The sequence below is a fragment of the Phoca vitulina genome, unplaced genomic scaffold (assembly GCF_004348235.1).
Source record: "Phoca vitulina isolate PV1807 unplaced genomic scaffold, GSC_HSeal_1.0 scaffold20, whole genome shotgun sequence".
In the NCBI taxonomy this organism is placed as follows: Eukaryota; Metazoa; Chordata; class Mammalia; order Carnivora; family Phocidae; genus Phoca; species Phoca vitulina.
Window position 1 is genome coordinate 4458411 of NW_022589723.1, and position 24565 is coordinate 4482975.

The 24565-nt window shown below is 34.8% G+C and overlaps 1 protein-coding gene across 2 annotated transcripts in view; it reads right to left on the reverse strand.

Annotated features, from left to right (window-relative positions):
• DPH6 (diphthamine biosynthesis 6) overlaps window positions 1-24565 on the reverse strand; it is a 221784-nt gene that overhangs the window by 66060 nt on the left and 131159 nt on the right. For both annotated transcript variants that reach the window (XM_032418078.1, XM_032418079.1), the window contains exon 6: window positions 13504-13565. In XM_032418078.1, the coding sequence (XP_032273969.1) occupies window positions 13504-13565 (62 nt within the window). The remainder of the gene's footprint in view (window positions 1-13503; window positions 13566-24565) is intronic.

Genomic DNA, 24565 nt, shown 5'->3' on the forward strand with positions numbered 1-24565 from the left:
TATATATATATATATATATATACACCACATCTTCTTTATCCATTCATCTGTCGATGGACATCTGGGCTCTTTCCATAGTTTGGCTATTGTGGACATTGCTGCTATAAACATTGGGGTGCACGTACCCCTTTGGATCCTTACATTTGTATCTTTGGGGTAAATACCTAGTAGTGCAATTGCTGGGCCATAGGGTAGCTCTATTTTCAACTTTTTGAGGACGCTCCATACTGTTTTTCAGAGTGGCTGCATCAACTTGCATTCCCACCAACAGTGTAGGAAGGTTCCCCTTTCTCCGCATCCCCACCAACATCTGTCGTTTCCTGACTTGTTAATTTTAGCCATTCTGACTGGTGTGAGGTGGTATCTCATTGAGGTTTTGATTTGGATTTCCCTGATGCCGAGCGATGTTGAGCACTTTTTCATGTGTCTGTTGGCCATTTGGATGTCTTCTTTGGAAAAATGTCTGTTCATGTCTTCTGCCCATTTCTTGATTGGATCATTTGTTCTTTGGGTGTTGAGTTTAAGAAGTTCTTTATAGATTTTGGATACTAGCCCTTTATCTGATATGTCATTTGCAAATATCTTCTCCCATTCTGTCAGTTGTCTTCTGTTTTTGTTGACTGTTTCTTTTGCTGTGCAAAAGCCTTTTATCTTGATGAAGTCCCAATAGTTCATTTTTGCCCTTGCTTCCCTTGCCTCTGGCAATATTTCTAGGAAGAAGTTGCTGTGGCTGAGGTTGAAGAGGTTGCTGCCTGTGTTCTCCTTTAGGATTTTGATGGACTCCTGTCTCACATTGAGGTCTTTCAACCATTTTGAGTCTATTTTTGTGTGTGGTGTAAGGAAATGATCCAGTTTCATTCTTCTGCATGTGGCTGTCCAATTTTCCCAACACTATTTGTTGAAGAGACTGTCTTTTTTCTACTGGACATTCTTTCTTGCTTTCTTGAAGATGAGTTGACCATAGAGTTGAGGGTCCATTTCTGGGCTCTCTATTCTGTTCCATTGATTTATGTGTCTGTTTTTGTGCCAGTACCATACTGTCTTGATGATGACAGCTTTGTAATAGAGCTTGAAGGCCGGAATTGTGATGCCACCAGCTTTGCTTTTCTTTTTCAACATTCCTCTGGCTATTCGGGGTCTTTTCTGGTTCCATACAAATTTTAGGATTATTTGTTCCATTTCTTTGGAAAAAGTTGATGGTATTTTGATAGGGATTGCATTAAATGTGTAGATTGCTCTAGGTAGCATTGACATCTTCACAATATTTGTTCTTCTAATCCATAAGCATGGAACGTTTTTCCATTTCTTTGTGTCTTCCTCAATTTCTTTCATGAGTATTTTATAGTTTTCTGAGTACAGATTCTTTGCCTCTTTGGTTAGATTTATTCCTAGGTATCTTATGGTTTTGGGTGCAATTGTAAATGGGATTGACTCCTTAATTTCTCTTTCTTCTGTTTTGTTGTTGGTGTATAGGAATGCCACTGATTTCTGTGCACTGATTTTATATCCTGCCACTTGACTGAATTCCTGTATGAGTTCTAGCAGTTTTGGGGTGGAGTTTTTTGGGTTTTCCACATAAAGTATCATATCATCTGCAAACAGTGAGAGTTTGACTTCTTCTTTGCTGATTTGGATGCCTTTTATTTCTTTTTGTTGTCTGATTGCTGTGGCTCGGACTTCTAATACTAGGTTGAATAGCAGTGGTGATAGTGGACATCCCTGCCGTGTTCCTGACCTTAGGGGGAAAGCTCTCAGTTTTCCCCCATTGAGAATGATATTTGCTGTGGGTTTTTCATAGATGGCTTTTATGATATTGAGGTATGTACCCTCTATCCCTATACTCTGAAGAGTGATCAAGAAAGGATGCTGTACTTTGTCAAATGCTTTTTCAGCATCTATTGAGAGGATCATATGGTTCTTGTTCTTTCTTTTATTAATGTATTGTATCACGTTGATTGATTTGCAGATATTGAACCAACTTTGCAGCCCAGGGATAAATCCCACTTGGTCGTGGTGAATAATCCTTTTAATGTACTGTTGGATCCTATTGGCTAGTATTTTGGTGAGAATTTTTGCATCCATCTTCATCAAGGATATTGGTCTGTAATTCTTCTTTTTGTTGGAGTCTTTGTCTGGTTTTGGGATCAAGGTAATGCTGGCCTCATAAAATGAGTTTGGAAGTTTTCCTTCCATTTCTATTTTTTGGAACAGTTTCAGAAGAATAGGTATTAATTCTTCTTTAAATGTTTGGTAGAATCCCCCTGAGAAGCCATCTGGCCCTGGGCTTTTTTTGTTGGGAGATTTTTGATGACTGCTTCAATTTCCTTAGTGGTTATAGATCTGTTCAGGTTTTCTATTTCTTCCTGGTTCAGTTTTGGTAGTTTATACATCTCTAGCAATACATCCATTTCTTCCAGATTATCTAATTTGCTGGCATATAGTTGCTCATAATATGTTCTTATAATTGTATTTCTTTGGTGTTGGTTGTGATCTTTCCTCTTTCATTCATGATATTATTTATTTGGGTCCTTTCTCTTTTCTTTTTGATAAGTCTGGCCAGGGGTTTATCAATCTTGTTAATTCTTTCAAAGAACCAGCTCCTAGTTTCTTTGTTCTGTTCTACTGTTCCTTTGGTTTCTATTTCATTGATTTCTGCTCTGACCTTTATTATTTCTCTTCTCCTGCTGGATTTAGGCTTCATTTGCTGTTCTTTCTCCAGCTCCTTTAGGTGTAGGGTTAGGTTGTGTATTTGAGACCTTTCTTGTTTCTTGAGAAAGGCTTGTATTGCTATATACTTTCCTCTCAGGACTGCCTTTGCTGCATCCCAAAGATTTTGAACAGTTGTGTTTTCATTTTCATTTGTTTCCATGAATTTTTTTAATTCTTCTTTAATTTCCTGGTTGACCCATTCATTCTTTAGTAGGATGCTCTTTAGCCTCCATGTATTTGAGTTCTTTCCGACTTTCCTCTTGTGATTGAGTTCTAGTTTCAAAGCATTGTGGTCTGAAAATATGCAGGGAATGATCCCAATCTTTTGGTACTGGTTGAGACCTGATTTGTGACCTAGGATGTGATCTATTCTGGAGAATGTTCCATGGGCACTAGAGAAGAATGTGTATTCTGTTGCTTTGGGATGGAATGTTCTGAATATATCTGTGAAGTCCATTTGATCCAGTGTGTCATTTAAAGCCTTTATTTCCTTGTTGATCTTTTGCTTAAATGATCTGTCCATTTCAGTGAGGGGGGTGTTAAAGTCCTCCACTATTATTGTATTGTTGTCAATGTGTTTCTTTGCTTTTGTTATTAATTAGCTTATATAATTGGCTGCTCCCATGTTAGGGGCATGGATATTTACAATTGTTAGATCTTCTTGTTGGATAGACCCTTTAAGTATGATATAGTGTTCTTCCTCATCTCTTATTACAGTCTTTGGTTTAAAATCTAATTTGTCTGCTATAAGGATTGCCACCCCAGCTTTCTTTTGGTGTCCATTACCATGGTAAATGGTTTTCCACCCCCTCACTTTAAATCTGGGGGTGTCTTTGGGTCTAAAATGAGTCTCTTGCAGACAGCATATCGATGGGTCTTGTTTTTTTATCCAATCTGGTAGCCTGTGTCTTTTGATTGGGGCATTTAGCCCATTTACATTCAGGGTAACTATTGAAAGATATGAATTTAGTGCCATTGTATTGTCTGTAAGGTGACTGTTAGTGTATATTGTCTGTTCCTTTCTGGTCTATGTTACTTTTAGGCTCTCTCTTTGCTTAGAGGACCCCTTTCAATATTTCTTGTAGGGCTGGTTTTGTGTTTGCAAATTCCTTTAGTTTTTGTTTGTCCTGGAAGCTTTTTATCTCTCCTTCTATTTTCAATGACAGCCTAACTGGATATAGTATTCTTGACTGCATATTTTTCTCATTTAGAATTCAGAATGACGATTTAAAGATACTAGCTGGGCTTGAAAAAAGCATGGAGGATATTAGAGAAACCCTTTCTGGAGAAATAAAGGAACTAAAATCTAACCAAGTTCAAATCAAAAAGGCTATTAATGAGGTGCAATCAATAATGGAGGCTCTAACTGCTAGGATAAATGAGGCAGAAGAGAGAATTAGTGATATAGAAGACCAAATGATAGAAAATAAAGAAGCTGAGAAAAAGAGAGATAAATAACTACTGGATCAAGAAGGCAGAATTCAAGAGAGAAGTGATACCATAAGACGAAACAATATTAGAATAATTGGGATCCCAGAAGAAGAAGAAAGAGAGAGGGGCAGAAGGTATATTGGAGCAAATTATAGCAGAGAACTTCCCTAATTTGGGGAAGGAAACAGGCATCAAAATCCAGAAGGCACACAGAACCCCCCTCAAAATCAATAAAAATAGGTCAACACCCCGACATCTAATAGTAAAACTTACGAGTCTCAGAGACAAAGAGAAAATCCTGAAAGCAGCTCAGGAGAAGAGATCTGTAACCTACAATGGTAGAAAACATTAGATTGGCAACAGACCTATCCACAGAGACCTGGCAGGCCAGAAAGGACTGGCATGATATATTCAGAGCACTAAATGAGGAAAATATGCATCCAAAGTTAATTTAGAGTAATGTACAATCCTTAAAGTTGTATTTTTTGACCCAGAAATTATATTCCTGGGAATTTATCTGAAGCAAGTGATAATCAGAAATGTATAGGAAGATTCATTAGGAATAATCATAATCATAACATTGTTTATAACAATTTTAAAATAAGTAACATTGTTTATAATAACTTAGAAATAACAAATATTTCCAACAAGAGGTAACTCACTGAATTTGTCATAATACATTCATACGGAGGATACAAATATGATGGAATCCACACAGACATTAATTAATATATTTTCTAAGTATATTCAATTATGCGGGAAAATAAATATGACATAATGCTAGAGAACAAAGGACACAAACTATATGTATAATCAAACCTAATTATAAGACACGTACAACTATTTAACTATGTGAACTTGTGTGAAAAACAAACTCTTAGGAAATAAACCATTACAGAGTACACCAACATGTTAGCCATGTGCATCACAGGACAGAAATCTATGTTTTTTATACTTCTCTATACTTGATTATATCTCAAAATTTCAGCAATATGTATGTAGGTATTTTATGTTGTTTTTTGTAATTACGATTTATTTGTATACTTTATCCCCCTTTTTTTCCCTTATCACAAACATTTAAAAATATTTAATGTGTATCTTTTGTCTACATCTTTGCAAATGTATTATTTTGTGTGCCTATATTTTTAATTCATTTCAATGTTACTTTTATGCATTCAACACTTTGCTGCTATATGCACACTGAATATACTTTTCTAAGTGCAGACTTGTATCTCATAATGTGCACTCACCACATTTTAACTATCTGCTCTTCCAGGAATGGACATTCATATTGCCTCCAACAACCCCAACATCATCAAAAATAACCCTGCAAAGACTATATTCACTAATGTCCCATTATGGAATGATAGGATGGGGATATTTAATCTAGGAACTGCAATACTGCCCTTCAGAATGGTAGACCAATCTACATTCCTAAGGTTCTGTAAATCTTCACCTGTCAACAATCGGAATTATCCAGTTTTCTCATTTTTGCCAAACTGGTACAAGGTAACATCTCACTGTTTCTTTAATTTGTACTTCTATGATTACTAAATCCATTTGAGCATCTCCTCATATCTATATTTGGTTTTGAGATATTCTTTTCTGTATAGTGGTTTTCCATAGATTTTGCCATTTTTCTGTTAGAATTGTTATCTACATGTTGATATATGTCAGTTAACAATCTCCAGTTATAGTGTCTACTCAGTTTTGTTTTGTTTTGTTTTTTTGTAAGGCAGTAAAGTTTCAGAATTATTCTTAAGTAATAGCAAATTTTACTCATAATATTAAACATCACTAACATTTATCGAGTACTGAGAATGTGCCAGATACTATGCTAAGCACCTATTACTTCTATTATTTACGTGGGAAACTAACTAGATCAACATTTGAGGTAAGCAGTAGCATCAGGATTCATACCTAGCCTCCTGAGTACAGAGTTAACTTGCTGATTGCTGTCCTATGCTGCCTCTTACCCCATGTGATCTGAATGAACTATGAAAAGGACTTTTGCCCAAAGGTATCATCTTTTCTCCATCACCTCTGCCACCAACCTGTCATTCTCACAATATTAATTTCTTCAAGAGCAATCATTGTAACATACAAAAATTCCCTTAACTAAAAAATATTAACTCTTTGGGGTGCCTGGGTGGCTCAGTCGTTAAGCGTCTGCCTTCGGCTCAGGTCATGATCCCAGGGTCCTGGGACCAAGCCCCGCATCAGGCTCCCTGCTCCATGGGAAGCCTGCTTCTTCCTCTCCCACTCCCCCCGCTTGTGTTCCCTCTCTCGCTATGTCTCTCTCTGTCCTATAAATAAATAAATAAAATCTTAAAAAAAAATATTAACTCTTGGATACAATAATATATTAAAGGATTAATGTATTAGCTGAAATAACATTACATTTTACAAGTCATGTCCACCCACATTACACAATGGGTACCTAACAGGTGGTTCAGGATATCTGAGGCAGGTGAACAAAATGGGTTCCTCTACTTAACCCCCTTTTCTCCCATCCCTACAAGTTCAAAGGTTTTGTTTTCTCTCTTTTTGAATTTCTTGACTATTCAGGAGAGTTATGTCAACAAGATGAAAAATGAATATGTGGTTGATTTTTTATCTCACTTAATGAGGTTAATGACATTATTCATAAAGATAAGGACATATATACAGTCCTTAAAATCTGATATGTCTTAGGCAACGATGGAGAAGACAGAGTCCTAGAAAATAAGTTTTTAAAAAATAAAAAACAGCCATACCCTTTAAATGCTTAAAGAAGATGAGAGTTTGACAAATGACACATTTGCTTTTATATTAGAATCACTGTGCTCTGAGTACATCAGGCAACTGATTGAGTCTCCTTTATGAGCATATGTAAAAATGAAAGGAAAAAGAGAAAGCAAAAAACCTGGGTTAAAATCTGGGTTGTGTCAGATAACTGTTGTACATGTAGTGAAAAACAAATTGGTAACAAATTGGTGTAAAAATTTATTAGGCACTCACTTGATAGAAAGCTCACGTACACACAGATTAGACTATGCAGAAGCCAGAGAAAAAGACATTCTAGATTGTTTTGCATAATTTTCTATACCTATCAGGAAAAATAATTCCTGTTCAAAATGTGCAATTAGCCATTAATATTCAATCTTTCTCTTTTGAACAATTTTTACCATTCTGAGAAGCTACTTGTCAAAATCATCAAAAATAACTACAGCTAAATCCTACAGTAAAATCTCTTTAAACATTGCTTCTGTTCTTTCTTCTCACTCCTTTACTCCTGCAACTCCAGTTACAGGTATGACAAACTTCTCTCCCTTACATCTCTTAGTCTTCTGTTTACTTTCCATCCCATTTTCTTTGGGCTTCAGCCTGGATGCTTTATATCACCCTATCTTCTGGGTCTTTAAATGTCTATACAACTGTATCAAATCTACTGGTAAACCCATGTATTGTGTTCTTAATTTCAGGTTTTGCATTTTAAGTCCTAGAATTCTATTTGATTCTCTTATAAAGAGTCCAAATTGCCCCTAAAATAGTTCATCTTCTCGCCCAAAGTCACAGTCACTTTAAAGTCTAAATCTGATAATTTGATCATATGGATCCTCTGACACTGTTTCTAGTGTGTGTTTTTCTCTTGCTTTCAGTTATCTCATCAGATCTCCTGATATGCTTGGTCATTTCTCATTGTCTGCTGAAAATTGTATGTGAAATATTTTAGAGATAATCTGAGGCTTTGAATCTTGTTATCTTCTTAAAGAGAGAAATAGGCAATACGAGGAACACCATATTAAGTCAATCTAGAATTGTTATGATTCAAAGCTGGATATAAGTATTTGCAAGGGCTGGACTATTTCTGGTTTGCCTTTACCCCTAAGTCAGGAGTCCGACTGAATATGTGGATGGTTAACCAGGTCCACTCCAGTCTGGTTTGCCTTGAATTCCAATTTTTGTCTCTTTAGCACTTTGAAGCTGCGGAAAGCCCTACTCAGCTTCTCGGCTGGAGTTTTCTCCTCAACTTCTTGGTATCCCTGTACCATTTTTTGAATTAGAAAATGTCTTAAGGGGATTAGAGGCTCTGTTCTCACTGGAATTCTGGCCCCTCAAATTTTCTTATTTTTGGTAATTCCCTAATGCCTTCCAACATTATTTTTGTTTTAATTCCATACAACTATTCTAATTGTTTTCATAGGGAGAACTGGTCTGATGTAAGTTATTCTGCCATAGCTGAAAATGGATATCTTCAATGTCTACGGCAATTAAAAACATACATACATTCTGACCCAGTATTTCCATTCTAGGATTTTATCCTACAGATAAATTCATATATGCCCTAAAATATATGCACAGTAATGTTCATTCTAGCATTATTTGAAATAGCAAAAGACATGAAAGAAATCAGTAAGGAATAAAGCCCATCAATAAAGAAGAGGCTCAATATATTATTCACATAGTGAAGTCATGAAAACAAATTACCTGGATTCTTATGTGTTAAAATGGAAGACGGAGAATAATATGCACAGTATGCTCCAATTTTGGTAAAAAAGAATAAACCATGCATATACATTTACATATGCAAAAAAAGTTTTTGAAGAGATACCTCAGAATAGAGAAGAGTGGTTACTCTGGGAAAGAAAACTGGGGGGCTTGGAGTCAGTGGAAGAGTTTTCATTATTTGATAGTGTTTGAATTTTTTTACACATTACATACTTTAATGTTATAATAAACATTAGAAAAATATATAGCATGAGAAGTGCTACATCCTGGGAGTCAAAGAAGAAAATGGCAGCTCAAAGGAGGCTTATTTAAGCAAGAGTTTAAAGCTTAGACTTTAACAACAGATTGGATTTAGTTGAGTGAAGGAGAGAGAAAGTCTGCAGAGAAGGGGAGTAGAACATGGAGGTAGAAGGGAGTACTCACTTTAGGGTAACCATTAATAGTTCCAAACTCATGAAGGATAGGGGGGATGTAGGAAAATGCCTAACTTACAAGCCTCTTTTTCCCCAAGGACAGATTGCATTGTGTTAAGGAGTTTAAATTTTATTTGAGGGAATGGGGAACAATGCAAAATTTTATTTTGAGGGAATGGGGAACAACAACAAGATCAGATTTGCCCTTCACATGTATGATGATGACAGCCCTGTGGCTTACCCAAGGGGTAAGGTGGGGAGGAGATAGACTTGAGCTAAAAGATTATAATAACCTAGGGGAAACCCTAATGTAATGACAATGAGGATTAAATGGGACAGATTATAAGATGTTAAGAAGGTAGAATTAAAAGGAGCTGGGGCTTTATTTATGAATAATGGAATGTATGAAATAATTTTACAATTCACTTTTTATTGGTCTTGGACAACTGAGTAGACTGGAACCCTTCACTGTCAGGGAACATAAAAATGGCATAGATATGTCAGCAAAGAAATGTTCAGTTCTGCATAGCTGAAGTTGAAGTGATTGAGTACATCTAAGAGAGGAAGGTATCTAGCAGAATACAGATGTCTGGAGCATAAAAAGATGGTGGAAGAATAGACTTAATTGTCATAAGAATAAAATTGGTAGCTTAAGTCATGGAGGTGTTTAATATCACCACAGGAGGAAGGCTATGGATGAAACAACTTATAAGGGGTGGAATATATACATGGTAAGCCCCAAAAGGAAGCTAAGAAAATACTCAGAAAGCTTTCAGAAGTAAGTAGTGGAAGCCAATGGATGACGATGGTTTCAAGAAGGCTTACATTCTTTCAGAGAAATTTAGAAATACAGAGCCTGAAGTGTGTTACTGGTATTGAAGAAATAGGAGATCATATATTTGATCACTGTGTTAGAATTACCTAGTGCTTATTTAAAGATTAGATTCCTAGTCCTTCTGAACTGAGATTTCTTAGGGTGGGAAAAGAGTGTATATTTTAACAAGGTCCCCAATAAACTGCACTTTCAGGTCTGAGAATACCTATGGCAGACTTTAAACTCCTTTAGAACAGGATCTTGTTTAATTCATCATGTATCCTTAGTGCTCATCACAGCATTTGCCATGTAACAGGTCCTCAATAAATATGAAGTAACTTAAGGATGATAGTAGTGAATGGACAGACAGATGAACACATAGCTGAATGAAAGAACTAAAGAACTAAAGAACTAATGTCTTTGCCAAAATCTTGGTAGGATTATTGGAGCTTACATTCTGGTGGGGTGGGTGAAGGTGTGACAGATAATATACACATAAGCAGATAGACGATTTGTAGACATAATTTGTAGAGATCTGTGTTAGCTAGGGTAGTTGGGGAAAGATTTTCTGAGGAGGGAGCATCTGAGTTGTCACTTAAATTATGAGAAAGCATTAACCATGTGGCGGTCTGAGGGAAAAAAACATTTGAGGCAGAACAAAGTCCTAAGGAGAAAAGGGGTGAATAAAGTGTATTTAGGTAATAAGGAGGCATCTGTGGCTCAGGCTCAGTGAGTTAGACAGAGGCTGGTGGAAAATGAGGATGCTGATCATATACAGTTTCATCGGTTGTGATCTTATAGGAATTTGGAGGTTATTCTATGAGAAACTATTTAAATTTTAAACAAAGCAGCGATGTGATTTGATTTACACTTTAAAAAAATTACTCTGGCATCTATATGAATAATGGATCCTAGCAGGGCAATGGTGGAAGTAAGCAGACCAGTTAGGGGTTGATGAAGTATTCCAGACAAGAGATGATTATCTTGTGGTGGTAGCGCCAGAGACAGTGAGAAGTGTTTGGGTTTAGAATATATTCTGGAGATAGAGAAGACAAGACCATGCTAATGGGTTGGCCAGAGTTAAGTAAGGGAAAGAGGAGTCTAAAGAATTTGGATTTTAGCCAGTAAGCAATGGGACTCAAAGTTTTGAAGTGAGTGAGTGACATTACAGTAGAATATATTAGAACAGTTACCTTGAAGCAGTAAGCAAAATGAATTCTTTGGGAAATAAAATGGAGGATAGAGGCAAATTTGGAGTTGTCAGTAATACTCTAGGCCTGAAGTGACAGGCACTGAACTAAGGTGATGACAAAAGGAATGGCAAAAAGTGATGGATATAAAGGCCACAATCAAGTTTATGGAGATTTAATTTGCAGTGCCTTTAGGCACTAGGACTTAGCAGAGAAATTTGGGCTAGAAATATTTGGGAGTCATCCAAATATAGCTAGTTTTTAAAGCCATGTGAGTGACTGAGATCATCCAGAAAAAGGTGATAGAGTGAAAATGGAGCCTAGGCTAGGAACTGGCAAAAGAGACTAAGAGTGACGAGAACAAAGGAGAGAAACTAGGAGAATGTGGCATCATGGATGCTGATGGAAGCATTTTAAGGAGGAGTGTTTAAAACTGTCAAATAAGGGCTAAGAAGTGTTGGTTGGGTTTGGTAAAATAGAGATCTTGCATGATCTTTGTCAGAGCTGTATCCATTTAGAGGTGGAAAAAGAAGCAAGGCTCCAGGTATACGAGGTGTCTGAGACATGAAGAAGCACTGACCATCAACATGGATAACACTCTGAACTTTTTGGTTTTGAAGCAAAGAAGAGAAGTAGCTAGAGGAATAACTAGAGTGGAGGGAGGGAATCTTCAGAATGGCAGAGATGGTGGTATGTTTCAATATGATGTGAGAAAGAGGAGGAAGCTACTGGAAGGGGTGAGTGATTGCTGCTCATGGGATCCAGAGCACAGGAAGGAGGTGAGCCATATGTGGGAGGAAGTGTACTTCTCCCAGTTACAGGAAGCAAAAATATGCAAGGGTGGTGCTCAGAGGCAGAGGGATTCCCAGGATGATGGCTTCTATTTTCTTTGTGAAGAAACAAACCATCCACTCAAAAGTGAGGGGAAAAGTGAAGGGGACTGAATTTTGAGGAGAGCAGAGAAGAAATGCAATAGCCATTATGGAGAATGGGTACATAGTAGTTTTCCAGAGAAATATGAGATTGCTTGGCCATGCTGAAGATTGAATAAAATGATTTCTGGAATTTTGTGTTTAAATATTCTATGATAATATCCAGGTTAACTCATAATTGACATCATGGCAATCCCAAGCCTTATACGTCTATTCTACAAAGAACCTCTACATGTTTGACACCTGAACTCATAACTTTAAATTTATGGAGCAGCTTACAAAAAGCTCTTTTGTCAAAGCCCCAGTCTCTCATTTCTCAAGTTCTCTTTCTTTTACACCCATAAATTTAATTTCATTATTTATCTACATTGTTTTTTTCAGAAGCAAAATATAATCTGATGATAGGGAACAGATGTGAACATAGATATAATGTTGGCCATAACACAAACTGCTGCGAGAAAAGTCCTATCAGAGTAGCATAAAAAAACATGTCATCAACTTAAATTATCTAGAAATCAAATATAATTTGTCACAATTATATTCTCATTTCATTTTAATTTTTATCTTTACTATTTGCCTCACATATATTAGATGCTTACTGATGTTTAGTGAAAAAAGGAATAAGCATTTCAGGGATTTCTAAGCATTTGGTACATATTGATAAACCATAAAATAATCAAGTGCAAATAACTGAAAGAAAATCCAAAAACCATAAAGTTAGTAAAGAAGGTAGTAACTGCTAGCACATCACAGCAATTGTATTAACAATGTCCAGAGACAATGTTGACAAATTAAGAGATGGGGAGGGGAACATGATAACTTATTAGAGGAGTTCAGTTCTTTCATAGAAGCAAGGTAATTTTCTTTTTTCCATCATAATTGTGAAATGAAATACTCTCATCATTATACTCCTTTAGTTATCATTGCCATGCGAATAACATTTGCCCCAATCTCTCATAAAATATAATAATAACAGTTAACAGAAAATAATGAAAATGACTAAATCTTCTTTAAAGTTTAGAACACATTTAGGATTTGACAATGATAATGGGTTAAATGATTGTTACTTGAAACCTTAAAATAATTTTTTTTTGCTACTCTGCAAGTTAATTTCCTAATTGGTAAAAGAGAAGAGGTTAGATTAGATCATCTCTGAAGGAAGTTTCTACTCACATTTTTGATTGAAAAGCATCTGATCACAGAGACTATAAGCTACTTTAGGAGTATAGTACTTCATATATAGCATACAGTGTCCACGTTAATAAAAAAAAACCTTCTGACAGGACAGTTTCCTTTTAGGAATAGCTTACTTCTTTATTCAGACCAAAAACCTGGTAATGATTTTCATAATTAATTTTTGATATCTTCATATCCATTAGAAGTTAATTTTTTTTCACAAAACTATATCATGAATGCCATCAGAGTTTTTCCAAAATAAAATTAATTTTATAATCATTATATCATGGCCTTATTTTTTTCTTCCTTTAGATGCCTATATTTTGAGAAATAGTATAAATTCTTACCTCTAAGAGATAAGGTTCCATTTGATCCAGGGTTTTTCCAAGATGCTTATCTGGATCTAAACCTGCCAAGAAAGATTACATTTTTTTGTTTTTTTTTTTTAGGTAACTATCAGATTGGAAGTCTAAAGACATATTCCCCTTCCCTTGGCCTCTCCTTGCCTAGGAAACCAGTATGTGATTATTTCAAATTGCTTTGATCCTAAAGTAAAATGTATTTGGCTCATATTTACTTTCCTAATCCCCTTGGGTAACTGGTTTTCTTGCTCCTGAAAAATAAGTTCCATACCAAATCATTTCATTGCACTGTGTCAACTTCCAGATGCATTATTTTAATTCATTTTTGAGCAACTGTAATTTAGTTGGAAAAACAGGTATCATTTCAAACATGACATTTATGTCCTTGGTATTTTAATTATTATGGTTATTTTACTCATGGACAATAGTGAGAAATTTCTTACGTATCCCTGTTTTATCTAACTTTAAAATTCTAACTTAGAGAGTAAGAGTAGAAAATAGAAGAATGGTAGACCCTTATGCCTACATAATTAATTCACTTCATAGAAGGACACAGATACGGACACAAATAATTGTATTCTCAAATTAAATGACATTTCATTTCAATGACCACTTGTGTGATAATATATTTTCTAAACAAAGATAGAGACAACTCTGAAAAATCATTATTGTACCAATGGCATGCGCACAATCTTAGATAAAGATGTTCAACTACAGAGTTTATGTAGGTGATAAGGTATAGGCAGACAAGTATGGGCAATAAACTCTTCCCACATACCAAAACTAACTTGCCAGGGAAGAAAAAGTCACATGCCACAAGTTTGCTATGAAATGAAAGAATTCATTTTAGATATTACATCCATAATATATTTAGATATTTATATACATAATACGTGTATTGACTTAGTCTCATTTAAATGTTATTTTTATTTTTTGTTGGCTTAAATTATTTAGCTTATTAATTACACAAACTGATTAATAATTTTCTGCTTCTAGTTGGATGCCTTTTTTGGTTAACATGTTATTTCTTATATCACATATCAGAAGAAGGGAAGTCAGGCAAAGATTGAAAACTCTTCTGCCACTGAGTATTTTTAGGTGAAACTCAAAGCAAACAACTCAGATCAATAGCACTAGACAGATTTTTCGTGTCAACTCCCTTCACAGCAATCTTATTCTCATGGTATATTCGCTAAAATTAAAATTTCAAGGAGATGGGTGAACATGTAGATGAACCAATCACTGATTCTGTCCAGTTCCTCTACTTCTACCACTATTTAGCAATTCAGTATTTAGAATGAATAAGTACATGAAATACTTTGAAAGAAACACCCATGTAATCACCACCCAGATTTAACAAGCATTAATGTGCTGTATTTCCTCTACAACATTTTTTTAAAAGAAATAACCACCACCAACACAATAGAACATAACAGTATATCTATTCTTAATCTATATCCCCTACACTTCTACATGGTAACCACTCTTTTGAAGTTGGTGAGTTACTAATAATGCTTTTATAATTTTACTACAAATTATGTATCCAAACAGTATTTAGTATTGTTCATGTATATTAAATTTTTACATGAATAATACAAACTTTAATTTGATTTTTTAAATTCACATTATTGAGATTTACTTATATTGATTACCATGGCTCTGGTCCATTCATTTTTATTATTGTATTCTATTCCACTATATGGATATGCCAGAATTTAATTCTACATTTTCCAGTAGATGGGTATTTGGGCCCTGGGTTGTTCCTAATTTCTGTTTTGCCACAAGTACTTTTTATGCTGCAGTGAATATGCTCTTATGTGAAATTACCATGATATACAATTGTATATATTACTGTATATATGCACGTGTGTGTGTATAATCTTTAAGTCTACTAGATATTGCCAAATTGCTCTTCAAAGCAGTATTAACCAATTTGTACTTCCACTATCAGGACATAGAATTCCTACTTCACATAATGCAAAAATAATTTAGTGGTGTCAGAATTTTAAATCTTTGCTAATCTGATATATAAATATATATAAAATTGTTTTAGATACTTGTTTTCATTTTCTTTTCTTTTTTTTTTTTAAGGTTTTCTTTATTTATTTGACAGAGAGAGACACAGCGAGAGAGGGAACACAAGCAGGGGGAGTGGGGGAGGGAGAAGCAGGCTTCCCGCCGAGCAGGGAGCCCGATGCGGGGCTTGATCCCAGGACCCTGGGACCATGACCTGAGCCGAAGGCAGACGCTTAACGACTGAGCCACCCAGGCGCCCCTAATTTTCATTTTCTGATTATTATTAAAAGTAAGAACCATACCCAACACAGATGGTTTCCCAGGTGAATTCTACTAAATATTTAAGGAAGAGTTAATACTTACTCTTCTCGAACTATTCCAAAAAGTAGAAGAGAAGGAAAACTTCCAAATTCATTCTATAAGGCCCACATTACCCTGATAATGAAAATCAGATAAAGAAACTACAGAAAAAGAAAACTACAGGCCAATACCTCTGATGAACATAGATAAAAATCCACAGTAAGATATTAGCAAACTGAATCCAACAATACATTTAAAAAAAAAAGCCATTCACCATGATCATGCAGGATTTATTCCAGGGATACAAGGGTGGTTCAATATTTGCAAACCAATCAAAATGATACACCAAGTTAGCAAAATAAAGGATAACAGCTATATGATCATGTCAATAGATGCAGAAAAAGCATTTGACAAAGTACAACCTTCATTCATGATAAAAACTCTCAACAAAGTAGGTTTAGAAGGAACATAGCTCAATATAATAAAGGCCAGATATGAAAAACCTACAGCTAACTTCATTCTAAATTGTGAAAAACAAAGCTCTTCCTCTAACATCAGGAACAAGACAAGGATGTCCACTCTCTTCCCTTTTATTTAATTAGTACTAGAGGGCGCCTGGGTGGCTCAGTCGTTAAGCATCTGCTTTCGGCTCAGGTCATGACCCCAGGATCCTGGGATCGATTCCCACATCAGGCTCCCTGCTCGGCGGGAAGCCTGCTTCTCCTTCTCCCACTCCCTCTGCTTGTGTTCCTGCTCTCGCTATTTCTCTCTCTCTGTCAAATAAATAAATAAATAAATCTTCAAACAAACAAACAAACAAGATAGTACTAGAAGTCCTAGACATAGCAATCAGGCAAAAAAGACGTAAAAGGCATAAATTGGTAAGGAATAAGTAAAACTTTCACTATTTGCAGATGACATGATACTATATAATATATGGAAAACCCTACAGACTCCACCAAAAAAACCGCTAAAACTGATATATAGATTTAATAAAGTTGTAAGATAGGAAATTAATACACAAAAAATCTGCTGCATTCTTATACACTAATGAGATAGCAGAAAGAGAAATTAAGAAAATAATTCCATTTAAAATAGCACCAAAAAGAACAAAATACCTATGAATAAACTTAACAAAGGAAGTGAAAGACCTATACTTCAAAAAGCTATAGATCAATGGTGAAATAAATTGAACTTGACACAAACAAATGGAAAGCTATTGCATGATCATTGATTGGAAGAACCAATACTGTTAAAATGTCCATAGCACCTGAAGCAATCTACAGATTTAATGCAATCCCTATCAAAATACCAATAATATTTTCCATGGAACTAGAACAAATAGTCCTAAAATTATATGGAACCACAAAAGACCCCAAATAGCCAAAGCAATCTTGAGAAAAAAGAACAAAGCTGGAGGTATCACAATTCCAGAATTCAGGATATAGTATAAAGCTTTAGTGATAAAAACAGTATGGTACTGGTACAAAATAGGGTTATATAGATCAATGGAACATAGATCTATAGTTACAGAGATCAATGGAACAGAATGGAGAACACAGAAATAAACCCACACATTTATGGTCAATTAATCTATGACAAAGGAGGGAAGAATAAAGAATATACAATGGGGAAAAGACAGTCTCCAATAAATGGTGCTGGGAAAACCAGACAGCTACATGCAAAAGAATGAAACTGGACCACTTTCTTATACCATATACAAAAATAAAATGGATTAAAGACCTAAATGTGAGACCTAAATTCATAAAACTCCTAGAAGAAAACATAGGTAGTAATTTCTTTGACATCAGCCATAGAAACATTTTTCTAGATATGTCTCCTAAGGCAAGGGAAAAAAAGGCAAAATCCAACTACTGGGACTACACCAAAATAAAAAGCTTTTGCACGGTGAAGGAAACCATCAACAAAACAAAAAGCAACTACTGAATAGGTTATTTGCAAATGATATACCCGAAAGGGGTTAATATCCAAAATATATAAAGGGGGAATTTGCACAACTCAACATCAAAAAAACCCCACAAATAATCTATTTAAAAATCAGCAAGAACCTGAATGGACATTTTTTTCAAAGACATACATATGGCCAACAGACATGTGAAAAAATGCTCAAAATCACTCATCATCAGGGAAATGCAAATTAAAACCATAATGAGGTATCAATTTACACCTGTTGGAATGGCTAAAATAAAAAAACCACAAGAAAGAAGTATTTGTGAGCATGTGGAGACAAAGGAACCCTTGTGCATTGTTGGCGGGACTGCAAACTGGTGCAGCCAATGTGGAAAACAGTATGGAGGTTCCTGAAAAAATTATGCTTTATGTATTTGAGAGCTATGTTGTTATGTGCATACACACTCAAAATTTCTAAAACTTTTTGATAAGATTATTCCTTTTATCAACAAGTGATGACCTACTCATCTGCATATATCTTCATACATGATTTTTATCTTATATTCTATTTATCAACATTACAACACCAACTTTATTTTGTTAATATTTTACTGGCACATATTTTCCATTATTTATTCTCAAATTTTCTGTGTGCTTTTGTTTTAGATGCCACTTATAAACTACATATAACTGGATTTTTAAAAATTTTATCCTATCTTATAAATACAACTCTAAAGAATGGAGTTTAACCATTTTACATTTTTAACATTTTATGTTATATGTCTGGATCTGTTTCTATCATCTTATAGATTTCCTGTTTTATTAAGCTTTATACGTATTTGTTCCTTTGCTATTTTCTGCCTCATGCTGTATTGAAAGGATTTTTGTCTGTTTGTTTGCTGATTAAGAAGCTGTGGACTGAATTTCTACTCTTTCAGTAATCACTTGTAATTTTTTTTTCAAAGATTCTATTTATTTATTTGACAGAGAGAGAGAGCACAAGCAGGGAGAGCGACAGGCAGAGGGAGAGGGAGAAGGCTCCGGCTGAGCAGGGAGCCTGATGCAGGGTTTGATCCCAGGACCCTGGGGTCATGACCTGAGCAGAAGGCAGACACTCAACCGACTGAGCCACCCAGGCACCCCAATCGCTTGTAATTTTTAACGTACATTCAAAACTATATTTTTGAAGTCTAAATGTACTATCTAAGAGTTATGAATCTTAGAATATAAATTTAACAATTTGTTTAGCACCCTTTTGACTGAGAGAAGTTAGCATGTTTTCACTAGATACTAAATAAGCCCCACCATTTCAGTTGCTATTACTGTGTTAACTTTTAGTTGCAACATTTTGTCAAGAAAAAATTAAGCCCACCAACATATTTTACAATGTCTATGTTCCCAACTGTTTCTCATTCATTTCTCCTGCAATTCAATCTATTTCTAACTGAAATCCATTCTTTATTTTTTTACTGAAGATCTGTGAGTGGTAAAGTCTCTGAGGTTTTAGATGTCTGATAATGTCCTATTTCACTCTCATCATTACATAATAATTTAGTTGTAATATACTACTTCTTTAGAAATTAGTCATTCTTAATAAGATTTATGCTGTCAGTCTGATAGTGGTTCCCCTATAAGAAATACTTATTTTTTCTGTGCAAAATTGTAGTTTTCAATGTCCTTGAGACACTCTGTAATTTTAATATAATATGTGTGGGTGTATGTTTACTTTTATTTATACTGTACAGCACCTAATATACACTTTCAATTCTAAAACTTAAATTTTTCTTCAAGTCTAGAAAATTTTCAGTCATTGTATCTGTAAATATTATTTTTCTGCCTTCTATTTTTTTCTGAAACATCTATTACACAAATATTGCAATTTCCAATCTATCCTGCATATTTTTAAATGGCTCTTAAAATTTTTTTTTCTCTGTCTCTCTATGTTGCCTTTTGGGTCAATTATTTTTTTCCTGCTTCATTCATTCTCTCTTTGACTTGGCTCACCTAGAGTTTATTCTGCCCACTGAGCTTTTTGTTTTTTAAGTGACTATATGTTTCATTTCCAATATTTCTAACTGGTTACTTTTCATGTCACCTTGTTGCTGTTTCACTGTGATTTTTCTTTTTTAATTTTTTTAAAAAGATTTTATTTATTTGACAGAGAGAGAGCACACAAGCAGGGGGAGCGGCAGGCAGAGGGAGAAGCAGGCTTTCCGCTGAGCAGGGAGCCCCATGCGGGACAGTGTGATTTATTTTTCTAATTGATTGCTCTTTCTTTAATGGATGTTTTATTTTTCTTTATCTCTTTGAGGTTCTCCCTCATATGGGGCACTTTCAGTCTCTGTTTTCCCCCAGGATTGTATCTCCCAACTGCTTTTGCTTGTTTCCTAACCCTTTGTATTATAGCCCCATGGTTCAGTCCTGCTTACTATTTTGTGTCTACTCATTTCTACTTCACAGAGATGTTTATAATTTTTTCCAGCACAGATATGTCTTTCATACTTTTCCTTCATATATTCATATAAAGCATGAATGTACAAGACTAGCATGAATGGAAGTCACTGTTTATCTTTCCTTCCAACTCCTTGATTCTTACATATCGGTCAAACAACATAACCTATCTTACTCAGCATTTGGGCACACACCATTAAAATCAAAGTCTCTCATGATTGAATCTAATAATTTATGTTTTGCTTCTTTGTAAGGGTCTGGGAATAAATAAATGCCTGACTACAAGTCATGAAGGGAATTTAAGAGCATATGGTTTTACACAGGTAAGACTGGGAGATCAAACTGATCTTCCCATTTTTCTTACAATCTTTTAATTCATTATAGAATCATCAAGTCTCAGCTCTGAACTGTTAACGTATAGAAATAGCCGTTGCATCTCATTTCAGCGATTGCTGCATTCCATGATGTAGATAAAGTAATTTTGTTTGCCTTTAGATAAGAGTCAGTAAAATATGTAAACATAAGCCACATGGGACACAAGCTTTTTCCATATGAATCTGTGATCAACACACAAACACACTATGTTAAAAATTAGTTGATTATTTCAATATTTTTCTGTATTCATAGAAATATTTTCAATTTATTTATTCCTGGGCTAAGCACTGAACATTCTGTGGCACTAAAAATATTAGTTCAAAATTTAAAACTTAAAGAAGATTTTCAAATATTTTCCTGAAACACATTATAGACCATTTCACTACAATGGAAAATTATTGTAAAGCTATAAAATAGCTAAAATAAAAGAGCTATATTTCTTTTCTCTCCAGAGTTAATAATGAAATAAGCTGCATGTGTAAGTCTTTATAGTATGGTAACGGGGTCTGAGTCACGTTTAGTGAGCGTGGTAGGTGCTGCTGATTCATGGTCTGATGCTTCAGACACCTCACACAGGGAAGACGACCAATCAGTAACATTTCACATACACAAAGCAATAGATGATTTCACTGGACATATAAAAACCAAGAGAATGGCAGGACCTGAGAAATAAACAACTTTGACACATTATAAATATATCTGAGGTTAGATCTGGTGATTTCAGTGGGCTTCTTCGGCATGAACAATGATTTAAAAGTTCTTATCTCATGATCTGATACTATTTGAATAGACTATAATTCTTTTCTGAAAGGTGTCTAAGTTTCATAATGAAACTGTCTAGATTCAATCTAATAGTCTCCATATTCTCTTGAATGAATCTTTCTACTTTAAATCAACACTGTATATGATACACATTTGCGTCAGGCTAACATATTCCATTGTACTTAATTATGACTACTTGAGTCCTTTTCTCCTGATGCTTTGCTGGGTAATCTGAGTGCAACCTGTCTTTGCTTCCATTTTTCTGTTCATTAGAGAGTGACAAATCATTGGGGACCTCATCATCACTACCCATATGACATGCCCATATGAAATATCAGACTGCTTTTATAAAATCTTTTCTTGGATAAGATCCAGAGATCACTAGCAATTCAAGATACTCTCTTTGAGAAATCAATGGCCTAAAACCACCCTGATCTCAGAGATCTCTTCTAAATCAGTCGACACTATTGCATGTGGGATGATATTAGTCAGGGATGTGGTAGGAAGATTATTCATCCTACCCCAGAATATATTCAGACATAGAACTTTTCTTAAGAAATCTTTACTGCCTAGAACACTTATGATTCCATAAATATTAAACTACATGCAAATGAAAACTCTTTGTAACTTATTTTTATAAACATAATGAAAGATTGAATATTTAATTTTCTTACACATCCACATATTTTCACAAGTTTCCTCATTTAGAAACATTCTAGCATTGTATGTACAGTCTTTATGATATTTAATATCTCTAAATGGAAAAATATTATTTAAAAAAATTTAAAACAAGGATCTGGAGAAACAAATCACTTTAACATGAAAAAATTGTTAGCTTATCTATAATTATGAAGCCCAAGGATGTCAGTCTTTTATCTCATGTATTTTTGGTTTGGGTATTTTTTTTTAAAGATTTATTTATTTATTTGAGAGAGAGAAAGCACAAGCAGGAGGGCCAGAGGGAGAGAGAATCTCGAGCACACTCTGTGCTGAGTGTGAAGCCTGATGGGAGCTTGATCTCAGGACCCTGATATCACAACCCGAGTCGAAACCAACAGATGTTCAACCAACTGTGCCACCCAGGCACCCCAGGTTTGGGTATTTAAAAAAAATTTTTTTTTATTTATTTGTTTGACAGAGAGAGGGAGAAAGAGCACAAGCAGGGGAGCGGCAGAGGGAGAGGGAGAAGCAGGCTCCCTGTTAAGCAGGGAGCCCGATGTGGGGCTCGATCCCAGGACCCCAGAAAAATGACCTGAGCCGAAGGCAGATGCTTAACTGACTGAGCCACCCAGGCACCCTGGTTTGGGTATTTTTTAACTAGATGATATGCATGGAGAATTCTGATGTTCTTGAATGTCTCTCCTAACTGAGTCCTTCATAACTGAAAATGGAAGGTTGGGGTAAGGTTAGTATCAAAAAATATTTTTATTATTGGGCTTATTTTTTAACTTTCACGCTTTAAATGGTTTAAAGAGAAACAGTTTAAATAATGAAGTCAATGTTTGAGTTAAAATTTAACACAAAGGTTAGACAACATTAATAACTTCTCAGTTTAATTTCTTGTTTTACGAGTAAGAATCCGCTTATATTTCTAAGTACAAGCAAAGATGCTAATATACCAATATATTTGTATTATATTCTATTACAGTCATTTTATGTATGCATGTATGTATGCAATCTCCATACCCAATGTGGCGCTTGAAGTCACAACCCTGAGATCAAGAGTCGCATGCTCTACCGACTGAGCCAGCCAGGCACCCCATATATAGATTCATTTTAAAGTATAAGAATATATAACAATACCTCAGTAATTTTTAAAGCTATCTTATACATTCATTCTATTTTCAATTTTTAAGCAATAGCCATTTAACTGGTATATGTAGTCAGTCCAAAAGGCATATAATCTTCTCTTTCTTTAAATAAACCCTACTATCTAGACCCAATACAATTTCAGTATAATTTGAAAATTTCTCTCCTAATCTTTGTAATGTGATCATTCCCATTTTATTTTATATAAAATTGCATTATGTTAAAACCCTTTGAGGGGCTGTGAAAAGCCTATGAAAAAGCCACAATGGTTCATGGGCTTTTTCAATGAAATTCAACTTTATCTAAAAGCTTCAATTTATCCCAGTCCTTGAAAAAGATGTTTCTTTTTTCATATGAATTCAATTTTGGTGTCTTTTCTTCTGAAGCCTGGGTCATGACTGGACATAAACTATGCTTTCCCAAAGCCGTAACTGTTTAATTTACCTCCCTGAATCAGCAAGTGGTAGAATGTGAGTCTCAATGTATCTATCTCCCCTATGAAAACCTTTTTAATCATTGGGAAGGTTATATTTATTAATGTTAATATACATATCAATATCAAGAAATATCAATATTAATAAAGAAGATGATTACAATCCATAGAGTAAATTTTAACTCAAATACATAAATAAGTTACTTAAAAGTTATTAACAAATTTTTCTCCAAAGTGCAGAAAAAAATTTACTATAAATCCTGACACCTAACCATTTAATCATGTCTTATAGACATTCCTTGATGGAAGTTGGGTGGATGAATAAACCTACAACAAAACCTAGGCACTGGCTAACTCCATGCAGAATTAAGAAATTAATTAGGAGGAAGAACCATAATTTGCAGAGCTGACATCTATTTTACTTTACTTTCATGTATCAATGGGAAGCAATTACAATTCAATTAAAATATTCAATTTTATTACTTTACTGACTGACCTTGAAGTTAATGCCTGTTTTATTTAATTGCATCATCTATGAATAAATGTTAACCCTACAATGTTATGCCCCATTATTTTCAATGCATTTTTCAACTTCTCAACTGAATTATATCAATTTATTATCTACTGTCATGAAAGCAAGTGGAGGTTTATTTCTTCACGACAGCCCAATATATGATATGAGAGAAACATCACAAAATGTTTGATAATGCTATTTTTAAGAGAGTCAAGTAAAATGAATTGTGTTCTCAACTTTTGTAGCCTAGACTTTTACTGTAAAATCTGTAGGTGGTATTAGAAGAGGTATAATCACTCTGAGAAGCAATTTCTGGTTTGCCTATAATTCTTGATAAATTCAGTACAGACAGGAATGGAGCATTCCATGTATCTTCAAAAGCTACACACACACACACACCCCAACCTAATAATCTCTTCCTATTTTTACCAGATTGACCAGCCACCAGAATAAGTAGATCCCATTTAAAAAACTTT